The following is a 13,183-nucleotide window of genomic DNA, read 5'->3' as shown; positions in this document are numbered from 1 at the left end:
TGAGCCGTTTCTGTCGGGGAGTCCTCACTTTCGGTGCTGGGGGATGTGTGGGTTGTTGCTGGCCACACAGCCGTGAACGAACAGCCCACCAACCCTCATAATTTCGTCCATGTGTGTTTTACAAACAGTGCGTCCTTTCCTTGGAAAGTGACAGTACTGTTTGGGGAGAGGTGAGCCTGTTAGGGTCCCCAAGATCACCTGTTTTGAAGATTCTCTAGGATTCCTTCTAGAACTCTGTAAACATTACAGCTGTGATACATTACAATGAAAGGCCGCAAAGCAAAATCAGCAAAGGGGGTAGGAACATGGGGCAAAGTCTGGAGGAAACCAGGTGCAACCTTCTGAAAGTCCTCTCCTAACAGAGCCACACAGGATGTGCTTCATTCCTCTGATATGAGTGGTGACAGCACATGTGAAATATTGTCTACCGGTCTCATTAGAGGGCCAGTGCTCAGACTTTTTATGGGGGGGGGACTGTTTATGTAAGTACCTTCTGCATGACACATTCCCAAATCCAAGACTCAAAAGGAAAGCAGTGTTCAGCATAAACCACATTGTTTGTACCCACATTTTAGGTGTAATGAGCCACTCTTAACTGAGTGGGAATCGGGGCACCCTCTTGAAATCCAAGTTTCTAGATGCCAGCCAAGGGCCAACCTTGTAAGCAGGCCTTGTAAGGAGAGCGGTGTCTAGCCTGTTGGATTCACTCCTGTGGACTTGGAATGATTGTTAGCACTTCAGTTGCTGACAAATGGGTTTTTGATGGAGAAGTGTTTCAAAATCCTGGGGAGTCTTATGTTAAGTCATGTTTCTGGAAGTGAGATTTGAGTTTGGGACAAAAGAAAAGGATTTCAGGAGCAATCATGGAGCCCAGAGGGCTGAAAGTGATCCTGGTCTTCTGTCATATGCAGGAGATGAGAGAAGCAGGTGGAGAACATGAATGGGTTTTAGGAACCCAAGAGAAGGGAAAGGATCAACATGGAGGAAGTGCTCCTTAGTGTAATGCTGCAGATGGGTAGGAGTTTGGGGCACTGAAAAAAAAGTGCCATTGCGAAGTTTTATAATAATGTGTAAATCGATCTTTTTTCTTAAAACGATCTGTATACGTTAAAGCAAGACTTTTTCAGCCAGCACCTTAAAAACTTCCCTGCCCATTGCATCTTTCTCTTTTCTTTCAATCACTTTACAAAATCCCTATTTCAATTGTTTTGAGGTCATTGTCTTGCATTAGTTTATTTGGGTTTAGATGTCACAGGCAGATAGAAATGGATGATCTTTGGGAAAGCTAAACAAAATTCTTTGAGCATTACTGCCTCCTTCTCTCTGGTAATTATTTGAGGACAGCAGCTGCCAAAAAGCATCTCATCCATTCTTGATGGAAAAGTAATTCTGTTTATTCATTTAAGAGGACTGTGTTTGCTATTCCATTAATCTCATTGCTGCTTGCTAGTGAAGAATGAAAATTGAAAGCTGCTTGTTTTGAGTCCCGAGAGGATGGTGAAAGTGTTTGAATTTCCTATGACACTCTTGGACTCTTCCCAGACCTTGACTTCTAGGTCTTAGCTCTGATACTTAATTTTTCTCTTTGTGGGTTCTCAGATATTAACATTGTGCAGCTCCTCGGAGATGGGTTGGCCATTATTACAAAGAACCACATGACCCAATAGTGGCTTTTCCTTTGCTTGTAATAAAAACCTATCTGAACCATGTTTATTTGGGGAAAAGAAACAACTCTTTTTGTGGTTGACTTTGAGTAGTTAGTGGCACAGCAAATACTGGTACCTCCTCTTACACTCAAGGTGAATCAGGAATGGGACATTCTTGGATGGCAGAGGGTGGTGGACATAAGTGCTGAATGTGGTATTTGCAGTCCCTTGAGTCACCTTGAGTGGTGGGGTCACTTTTGGCTTTACTCACTTCATTGGACTTCAGGAAGGCAAATGCGTGCAGTGATTGAAGTGGTTTTAAATTCTCTATCTCTTGTCCTAACATCCCAGGGCTTCCAGCAAAAATTCTCCTTCCACAGTAAAGAGATTGTGGCCATCAGCTGTTCCTGGTGCAAGCAGGCGGTAAGTTTGGGGACAAAATGAAAGAAAATGGGCTTCTGTTTTATCACAGCAGACTTACCTCATTACTTGAGTTACTGTCTACCAGTGGAAGGTTATTCTAATTTATGATTATTTCTCTCAAATAGGGCCCTTGAAGGAAGAAAGATTAAAACTATAGAACTGTAGTCTATATGACCTGGAAGAAACTATAGAGGTCAATTAACTTCTTCGTTTATATACACTGAAGCCTAGGATCAGAGACTGGGAAATCTTCCCCTGTTCTAACCCTGGGTCTAGAATCAAGGACTTCTTACTCCATAGACTGTATTTCTTCTACTACTCTAGATTGTTGATAACTGCTTTATGGTTGGAAGTTGCAACATTAGGTATTCCCTGTAACACCAGAATCCAGCCATGTTGGTCCTTCTGTTTTTGATGTGGGTGACTGTCCTATGGGGTGGTGCTGGGATAAGGAGCGATCTCGTACCCTTCTTTAGGCTTGGATACTGTTACAGCTGTATGTATGCTCATCGAAATATAACTCTTCTTTACATTTGAACATATATATTCAGTAGGATCCAATGGTAGTTTCCCTATTTTTCTTTTATTTATCCTTTGTCCATTTTTTAACACTTCTGATCCAACCAGATGGTTCATTTTCTTGTTTGCTTATGCACCCGTTCTTTTCTTTAACCAGACAGTGCTAACTCATGGGTTGGCCGACTATGGCCCATAGACCAATCTGACTGCTGCCTGTTCGTATAAATAACATTTTATTGGAACACAGCCATGTCCATCCATTTATATATCTTCTGTGGCTTCTTTTGTGTTACAACAGCAGAGTTGAGTAGTTATATCAGGGAAAGGATGCCCCTCCCCCCCTTAAAGCTAAACTATTTACTATGTGGGCCGTTTATAGAAAAAGTCTGTGGACCCCTGCTCTGAACCCTCAGTTCACCTACTTTGTTGAGTGACCATATAATTGAGACATAGAATCTCCTCATTGCACAGGCAGCCTGAAAAGAAAGGGCTGTGGTGTTCCAGGTAAGTTAAGGGTTTACAGGAAGACTTTAGCCCTCTACACACATCAGATTTAACTAGCCAAACAAGCCCACAGGGCCAGAGCAGATCCGTTTAGTTGCAACGTAGAAAACTGACATTTTTGTAGGTCAAAACTTTTGCATTTGGGGAATTTTATAAAGTTTTGTAAAGTTGGACCTAATCTCTCTAGCTTAATTTCCCTAGGCCCCCACGAATCAGGAGAACCTACTGTCTCTAGGTAGTGCAGTGGCATTTCCTTTCAGTTATTTTTTTTTTAAAGATTTTATTTATTTATTTGTCAGAGAGAGATCACAAGAGGCAGGCAGAGAGAGAGGGGGAAGCAGGCTCCCTGCTGAGCAGAGAGCCCGAGATGCAGGGCTCCATCCCAGGACCCTGGGATCATGACCTGAGCCAAAGGCAGAGGCTTTAATCCACTGAGCCACCCAGGCGCCCCTCCTTTCAGTTATTTTTTACACAAATTCTCTTTGTGCTTCTGTTCAAGAAGCTCACAAATGTAAAGTCCTTGAATGAAACTATACCATCAAGGCAGTATGTCCACCTGGAGAGAAAGAAGCTAGTTCCAGTTCTAGTTCTCCCTGACAGAGTCTGGGCTGCTGGTGAAGCCCCACCTGTGGGAGAGCATCACTGGTAGTTCGAGCTCCAGTAGAAGGCATCTGCTCCACCACTGTAGCTACCAGGCTGTGGTGAGGTGGCTTATCCAGGGCCCATTAACTTGGGAACTCACTCCCATTTTACATGGCGCCCTTGTTCTCTTGTCATTAATTCATAGTCCAGTTGAATCACGTTGTAGGTGATTTTTCAAGAAGTAAAGATACGAAATATTTTAAGACAAATTACACTGGTGAAATATTTTAAGCCTATAGGTAATCCATTCTAGGGTATCTGATGTCCATAGGAATTTCTGCTGCAGGAAACAAAACCAAAAACTGGGTGCAAGAGCTGGATTTTGGGGGTTTAGGCTCTGACTGCACCTTGTAAAAGTTAGGCACTTTGGGACATAGCTCTCAGTCTATTTAGATTGGTGATTCCTCGGGTATACTTAGGTCATCTCAGAGAACTGGACCATTTTAGAAGTGCAGTGGGCATCCGTTTAGGGATTTATTTGAATTGCTGAAAGAAAATCAATTTTTGAAGAAGGTATTCAGAAAATATTTTCTAGTATATCATTGTTTGCAGATCACAAATAACTGGTCGTAGGGGAAATCACTAACTTATTTTGCATCCACACTTAATTAGTAATTTGCTACAGGACCATGTGAGGATAGGCAAAAATGAAGACAAACCCCCCCTGGGACATAATTGGGGTAGCCGTATTTGCCAAGTTTCCTGAGACAGTTCTAATTTGTGTTTGTTGTTCCAACATAATCATTAACAGTGTTCCCTTTCATTCTTAAAATCGTTCCCATTAAGATGACAAAGTATGGTTCCATTAAGTATAATACAGTAGAATCTGATGTTAAAGTTTTTAAAAAATCACTGATTAAAGCTTTAAGGCCCACAATTATTATATAATGTGGATTTTGTTTATTGGGAAAAAAACTGTTACCACACATCGTTATTACTTTTCACACAAAAGATGATGGTCACTCAGTCCATGGGTATAGAGTTAAACCACTAATCTTGAGGTATTGTTATGATCATCAGTCTACATTTTCTTTCTTCTTTCAAAAACAGGAAGTGTTTTAGACTTACGGAGTGTAGTTAGGCTCATTATATTTTTTAAAAGCAGCCCCAGATAAACCCAGAGAGGCAATCTCTTTGTTACCTCTTGGATTAAGAACTCTCTAGAAGAGACCTCTTGCTTCTTTCCTGGGTTTCCTAAACGAGAAGGACTACCTGGAATGGGTTTACACCTATGGTTAGAAAAAGGAGAGGCAGGTGGGAGAACCTTCCTCGCCTCCCCAGCATTATCCCACATCCAGTGTGTGACTGGTGCAGGTCGCGGGCAACAAAATTATATCCGGGGTTCGGATTAATAGACCTCTCCGAGACCTCCTTATGTAAATATCCTATTGAAAGCTTATAAAGTTTGAGCTGGCCTGGACCTACACGGCTGATTTCTTTATCAGTTTGTAAAGTGGGACGAGTTCCAAGTCGTCTGGTCTCGCGGTTCCGGGGCTGCCTGGGTGGTGCTAAGAAGCATGCGTCTTCACGTCTGTGAGCCTGGGGGGGGGGGGGTGCCTGTGTGCGCATGCGCTCATTCCTTCTTGCTTTAGCGGTGCCCTTGGCCCAGGGTTGTTTATTGGCCTATTTTTCTCCTCAGTTTCACAATAAGGTGACCTGCTTCATGCTGCATCACATTGAGGAACCCTGCTCCCTGGGGGCTCATGCTGCTGTCATTGTCCCGCCCACCTGGATCATTAAGGTGAAGAAACCTCAGGTAACTTCTGGGCCCCTGGTGCTCCTGGGCCAGTGCGGAGAAAAAGGAACTGCTGCTTCTTGCTTTTCTTGCCCTGACTCTTTCTGGGGATCCGAAAATCTCTGCTCACTCGTCCCTACGGCCCCATGCTCAGCTTCCCCCAGTCCGTTCCATTTAGCCCATCACTGTACCACAGTGGGGCTCTCTCATGGAACCAGCCTCCCTTTCCTGAAGAGATCCAAGTTCCACAGCAGGAATGGTTCCTTCCCGTTCAGGTGCTAATGGTGTTCTCCTTGGGGGTTCTCCTGAGTTCATTAAATGCTAGTGGTGGGTGCAACTAACCCTTACACAACTCTCTTCTCTTCCAGCCTGGGCATCCCCAGGGACTGAATGTGAGGGCACACTGTACAGGCTTCATTGTTTGGTTGAGCTTGCCACCACTTCCAACCTGAACGGCAGACTGGGGGTCATGACCTTCCTAAGTACACAAGGCCCGCTCAGAGAGCAACACTCTTTTCTTAAGGCAAAGTAGAATTTATCCTCTTAATACCTAATCTCATTCTGTATTCAATTCTTGTTGTACATTCTGTCCTAGAGCGTCTCTGCGATGTTCCGGGAAACCTTAGCGGTTTCTCAACACGGTCGTAATCTTTGAGAGCAAAATACCTACCTTCGTACCGTACATCTTAGACCACGAGCTCCAAGTCATGGGATAGCAGACTCGTAGTGCTATGGTGGGGGCAGGGGGCAGAGGGAGAATGATAGCTGTCCTGGGGATGCAGCGACCTTAGGATATCCTGCTGAATGTAATATCTCTAAAAGATAAGGCAGTCCTACTTTATATGGTCTTCAGAATCATCATGCATTTTATTCTCACTGACTCAGTGTTATTTAAAACACTGGCAGATCAAGGACACTGTTTTGCTTTGTGTTTTTACATAGCATTCAGCTTCTGTTGATGAGTAACATTTAGTAATATCTTTCCTAGTTACGGTCCGCCAAAGCCTTTGGGAAATCTCTTCCAGAGGCAGGTGCACTATCTGTACATTAAAAAATGGGGCGCCTAGCTTTTTCATCTTATGTCTTCGAGTTGTTAAATGAGTGGCCCAAGGTGTTAGCAAGTGTAGTACTACGTTTGAAATTCAGGTAACGATTTCTAATTTACTGTTAATTTCAAATCTCTAACCTTTTTACTTCTCTGGTTCCTCAACCCCTAAAATTCAGTACTCTAAGAGTTTTATATTAAATATTCAGTTAAATCAACATGTTTTCATTGAAAACCCTGATGGTATTAAGAAAGCTCCTAGTCATCGTGATGTAATGCGTGATCCACTCTGAAGAACGGTGTGGTTTTCTTAAGGAGAGATCAGGGAGAGCCTCATGAAGTAGGTGAGTTATATTCTACCTCTCTAAAGATGGGTGGGATTTAGACGGATGGAGAAGACAGGAAATAGCAGGCAGGAGAATGGCATGAGCAAGGCTGCTGTGTCCAAAATTGTACTCCTGAGGCTGTGAGACTAGTTTATATTGCATGGGTGGTGGTATATTTCTGTGATGTTCCTTTCAAAGGAACAGGTGTCAGATTGTTCAATCTTTTTTTTTTTTTAAGATATTATTTATTTATTTGACAGATCACAAGTAGGCAGAGAGGCAGGCAGAGAGAGAGGGGGAAGCAGACTGCCAACTGAGCAGAGAGCCCAATGTGGGGCTCGATCCCAGGAACCTGAGATCACGACCCAAGCTGAAGGCAGAGGCTTTAACCCACTGAGCCACCTGGCGCCCCAGGTTGTTCACTCTTAGTTTTAAGACTAATCAGTGAGTTTTGGAGCTATGCTTCTAATCCATCTATCCTAAAGTAGTCCATCAGCCTTTCACCATTTTATCCATTGAAGATTATTACCTAAATCTATTATATTAGGGGGTTACCAAGAGGTGGTTTTTCTAGATTTTACTCTTCTTTATTCTCCTGCTGGTAATAAGAGAACTAAAAAATAAAGCTAATACATGACAGATGCTTGAGTATTTATGTTTATTTGAAAATTTTCAGAATAATAAGTTGGCATCTTAGCAATGTTATTGGTTAACTAAGGGTGGTGGTGGTGGTGGTTTTCAGAGAGTATCATTATGAATTATCAACTTCATGTGATATAGAAAATACATGATATTTCAATCCATCGACATCATTTTTAAAATATTTATATTGTTCTATCTTCGACCAGTTAGACCGCCTTCCAGAAAGCTCTTGTCTCCATTTTTCCTGAGCCATGCGAGTTTTGATGCCTTCCTTGGTGTCAGGAATCATGCCACGTCCCAGGAAGAGCGTGGGAAGAGCACAACTTACACATTTCCTGCCCTTACCTGGAAGCAGCCATTTCTCTGAGGAGTCTTGGTTACTTCTAACGATGGATGGTATTATGGTTCACAGTCTGGAGGCTAAAGTCCAGATTGTTCTCATCACACCCTTTCTTATTGTCCTTCTTTGATTCAGAAAAGTATAATAATAGGAGTAAGAAAAACTAACACGTATTGAATGCTCACTAACACGGTTAGCATTCACAACCAGAAAGGGAAAGGAGGAAGAGGGTCCTGCAGAACAGGGAGAGACCTGTCATAGCAGAGTTTCATCAAGAAAAATGGAAAGAAAAATAGGGCAGTCATCAATGTTGAATTCTGTAGGCATTAAAACATAACAAGGATTGAGAAGAATCTTTGTGTTTGGCTCTGGATCATCGATGACCATCAGAACATGATTTTATATGTATTAGGAAATATTTTAAGTACTTTACATTCAGTATCTCATTTTACTATTAAGTAACCTCTGAGACAGGTATCCTATTCCTACGTTGTAGCCAAGGAAAATGAGAGCTGAAGTCAAATAAATTACCTGGGGCCACATAGTTATTGAATAGTTTGAAGTGACATTAGGAATTGTGATTCTGGAAACAGAGCTCTTAATGATACGTCCTGCTGCCTTCCTGTCTTACTGTTGCAAGGCTTGCTGAGTCACACATCTTTAAAATTTTTGTAGTCCTTCCTCCTATGGGTCCCCAAAAGAAGTAATTTAATCAGTTAACTAAATTCCATTTGAAAGCCAGTGTATGGTGAGCGTGGGGGACAATACTGTGGTTGAGAGTTCTAGCTTATGAGCCAGACTGCCTAGATTCATAAACTTGCTCTGCTGTTTAATGACTTGTATAATCTCAAGCATTTAAACTCTTCAACTTCCCATCTGCAAAGTGTAAATAATAATTAGTACCCAATTACTGGGTTTTCATGAGGACTAATGGGCTAAAAAATAAAAATAAAGCACATAAAACAGCACCTAGCTCATTATAAAACTCAGATGTTAGCTCTTGTTATTTTCCTTGTTGAGTACAGGGTATCAAATGAAGTTCTACATCAACAGATGAAAAATAACAGAAGTTATTGTTCCCTGGGCCATTTGTATTACACTGAGAGAAGAAAGGAAGAAAGGGATTCTTACGGGGAAAGAGGCAGAGTGGGGACCACAGCCTAGTATCTGGTGTGCTCTCAAGTGCACCTTGAGATGCCACTGTAACTGTTGGATGTCACACAGCAGTGGGATTGTGTGTTCACTAGCATGATCCTTATCCCATGGCCTGAGAGTTAATTCAGCTACTGAACTGAGGAACTGAAGAAGACACGGTGAGCATTCACAACCAGAAAGGGAAAGGAGGAAGAGGGTCCTGCAGAACAAGGAGAGACCTATCATAGCACAGAGTTTCATCATGAAAAATGGCGAGACAGTAGGGCAGTCATCACTGTTAAATTCTGTAGGCCTTAAAAAATAACAAGGATTGAGAAGGGTCTTTGCGTTTGGCTCTAGATCATTGATGACCGTCAGAACTCTAGTTTGTAGAGTGTGGGTGGCAAGTTGTTAGTGAGGGTGTGGAAGCAGTGAGATTAAAGAATTCACTGGAGACATTAAGAAATGCTAAAAAAAAGAATTTGGAAATTAGATGGAGAACAGCAGAACAGTAGCAAAATGTTTTTCCTACTTGTAGAATTTATTTTTTTTTTCTGTGTATTTCTGAATGTGAGGACATGGCTCAAAAACAAGAAGATATTGTTAACTGAATGAAGTAGACATTTAACTCCATTCACAGAGGCCATTATATGCAGCGGGAGGTCCACAGATGAAACAGATGTTCATCTGATGTCCACAAAGAGTATCCTCCCTAGGCGAGAAAATTGATACAACTAAATCTCTGGGCCGGGAGTTTTGGATTCTGGAAAGGGAATTCAGCCACATGTAAATCCGTAATGAAAAAGAATGATCTTCAGGTATCTGGAAGGTTTGCCGTGGTTGTCAGCGTGCATCTTTTAGGACAGATATACACAGTGTGGTGAAAGGAAGTCCCGGAGGTGGGGTGAACCAGCCGTGGTCTGTGAGAGTCCAACACGGCTAAGGCCTTGAGTGGTAAGTGTGACCCGAGATGTAGCAACAGGGTAAAATATGAGGAACTGTGTGACTTTGATTGTGGAGATCACTGCAGGCTAAACAGAAAACGCTGTGTATGCTTGGTCTTGAAGGATGCGAGGGGCCTCACTGGGAAGACAGATGAAGAAGGACAGCCCAAGCTTACAGAACATTCTGGAAACTGCTGTGAAGGTGCATCCCCAGATATGGTCAGCTTTATTTGTGACGCTTGTGTCTAAAACATGACTCTAGAGAGAAAGAAACCTACTTGAGAGCATCATGGTCGGAAAAGCAGATTGTAAAGAGGTGGAATTAAGTCATGTATTTTCTATATCAGTTAAAAGATGGCTGGTTCTGAGTAGACCATGGTTCTGGGACCAGCTGTGTGACGCTCGCGTGGTAAGGAGAACGAGGGTGGGTCCGGATGATTTGCTGGGTTTCATCACCAAGTTATTTGGAGAGACCTAGAACATAAAAGATTATGGAATTTAGATGATAGTCCAGAATTAAAAGGACCAAATTTTAAGAATCAAGCACAAATCTGTTCATGCATTTAAAGGCAAAGTTATATTTAATGTTACAGATTTCAGTGTTTCTGCTCTGGACTGAAAATGTTAGAGGATAATATTTTGACTGTATGAACAAGTTGAAGATGTTGAAATACTAGTGCGAGCGTTTGGAGCTAAAGGAGAAAGACTCATGATATGTGAATGTTTGTGGGGTCGAGTTATAGGAGACTAGAGGTGTGTGTTGTTAATAAATGACATCATTCTGCACATAATACTTTAAAACTTGCCTTTCCTACTTAAAAAAAATATTGGGGGAGAATTCTGTATTAATACATCTAGATTTAACTACCTTTAAAACTGCTATATATGTTCCATACTATAAATAGATTACAATTTATATGATTTGTTTAGCCAATTCCCTACTGGTGGAGATTTATATAGTATCTCATGGTTGACTTATAAAAAATGCTGCCATCAGCTCCTTCCTAGCCCATATGAGCTCTCTCCATGTTAGTCCTTATTCTTTATGATTAGATAATGTGAAAATGCTCGGACCCAGGACATGTAATAGCTAGGATCAACCATATCTCTCAAAAATTGCTCTAGCCATTTCCTTTGGTCAGTTCGAAAGGTTAGGCAATCCTCGCTGTGATTTAACCAATTATGCCTGAGAAATGGCAGAGACCCTGTCCTTATCTTTTGGAAGTAGTTGATTTCTCTGCTCGCCTATCCTCAGGACAACTTTTGTCCTGGCGGGGCAGCGAGAGCAGGCAGCACAAGAACGCTCACTAGTAAGAGGAAGTCCATGCCTCTTCACCGCCCGTCAGAGTGTTTTCCGGTATGCGATGAGGGAAGGCTTCATTTGGGATGACGAAATGTGAGATATCTTCTCTTTAGAGCTGTTGTTATAACCAGTCCTTTGCGATCCCATAACTTGGGAAAAGCCTTAAAGGATATTAGGAATTGGTTAAGTTTTATTCCCAGTTGAGTGATTTACCCAATGAGCATCCTTTTTTTTTTTTTTAAATAGCCCAGGAAGGGATCCTGACTACGATACAGACTTTGTTCATTGGATTATTTCCGTAAAGTAGTACTGTCCCAATACCTGGTCCAAAAAACCCAAAAGGCCTTTATCTATTCTTAGGACTTGAACACAACAGTGGGCACAGAATGTATGGGGGACAAATGCTGTTAGAGTCTGAAACATACAAAAATCCATACGAGGGGACAACGTTGTACTGTTGGGCTGGTGTTCAACTTGCCAGCAAACCTTCTAGATGGCAGAGTTAGCCACCCTTGATAACAGGGATATTTCTGTTGTAGAACACAGCACACGTAGTATGAATGGTTTCTTGAATGATACTGCAGCACGTCTACAAAACAGCTTCTTGGAATAATTTTTATGTTCTTGAAAAGCAGGCTATTTTAACTCTCACAACAAGACTGACCCAGGCAGGGTGAGCAATTTCTTAGATGAGCCAGACTGGCTGACTCGTCTTGTCATGGCTGAAACACAAGCCGGCTCGGCTTCCCCATCCATCTGTTCCCCACTGGATGGCGATGCCTTTTAGAAGAAGTTCAGTGTTGAGATTGAGATACATATTTACACGTGAACAGAAGGAAGCCCTGGGAATTTGGAGGTCTTCTGTGAAATCCCATACTGCTTATCTTTTCCTATCTGTCCATAGGGATGTAAGCTTACTCCGAGCTCACACAGAAGCTTCCAGGGACTGTAAGTCAACCTCTGTGCTTCATCTGGGCCCCCTCCTTGTTCTGTGAGATGAGGAGGACCTCATCATGCACTTGGCTCCGTGAGGCTCAGAAGCCTTGTATTTGCTCTGTGTGGAAAAGGCCATCATGTATGTCTGTTCCCTGTTAGAGTTGAGGTCCTTGCCTGCTCTGTTTTCAGACCTCAAGCCTTCTCTGGATGTGTTTTTCTAACTCTGTTTCCCAAACATCCTTGATCAGCAGAGTCGCCTGAAGAGCTGTGATTTCTGGGATCAGACGAGGTTCGGGAATGATCTTAGCCTGATCCATTAGACTTCTCTCTCAGAGCGTAGTTACTGAGTGCTGCCAGGAACAGAGGCTTGTCGTGTATTCCTGAAAGCACTTGGCTCCCTGCGTTGCTCTTGGCCATAAATGAACTAAAGCAACAGGGAAGTTAGGAGACGAGCATTCACTTCCGAAAGATCCTTTCCGAAACCAGGAAGGACTCAGTAAGTGTTGTGAGTTACAATACTGACTCATTTCAACAATGACTTGAGCACACACTGTTGGCTGGGCATCAGTGCTTGGTGCTGGGGATATACAGCCATGAACGAGGCGACTAATATTTATGGAAGCGCTTATCACGGGCCGAGACCAAGCTAACTACTTCATTTACCTTTTCTCCTTTTAACTTCACAACTGTCCTGTGAGGTAGGTATTGTCACCTTCATTTTTAAGTTAAGAAACTGTTATTTCAAAAGCTCGCCTGACTTGGCCAAGGTCACAGATCTTGTAATTGGAAGACCCAGAATTAGCACCTCGTGTGTCCAGTTCCATGGCTCCAGCTCCTTATCCCATTGAAATGATGCTTCAGTGCCTTATGTATGTCTCCCCACTTTTCCCTTTGACTTCAGAGGTTCTCAGCTCTGGCTACCCACTGGAATTGCCTGGGGAGTTTTAAAAAGCATCTTGGCCTGGGCTTCACGCCAAACAAAGAATATTTGGGGGTCCACAGATCCACATTGTTGAAAGAACTCTGGGTGAGGCCAACATGCCG

General features: G+C 42.5%; 1 protein-coding gene across 5 annotated transcripts in view; it reads left to right on the top strand.

Moving 5' to 3' along the window:
- Positions 1-13,183, top strand: part of DGKI (diacylglycerol kinase iota) — a 442,305-nt gene that overhangs the window by 211,108 nt on the left and 218,014 nt on the right. For 4 of the 5 annotated variants that reach the window (XM_045063015.1, XM_045063018.1, XM_045063017.1 and 1 more), the window contains exons 7-8: positions 1,998-2,069; positions 5,374-5,490. In XM_045063015.1, the coding sequence (XP_044918950.1) occupies positions 1,998-2,069; positions 5,374-5,490 (189 nt within the window). The remainder of the gene's footprint in view (positions 1-1,997; positions 2,070-5,373; positions 5,491-13,183) is intronic. The other variant, XM_045063016.1, reaches the window with a different exon arrangement.

Source organism: Mustela putorius, unplaced genomic scaffold (assembly GCF_011764305.1).
Source record: "Mustela putorius furo isolate JIRA1106 unplaced genomic scaffold, ASM1176430v1.1 tig00003845_pilon_pilon_pilon, whole genome shotgun sequence".
Lineage (NCBI taxonomy): Eukaryota > Metazoa > Chordata > Mammalia > Carnivora > Mustelidae > Mustela > Mustela putorius.
This window is presented reverse-complemented; position numbering and strand designations above follow the sequence as displayed.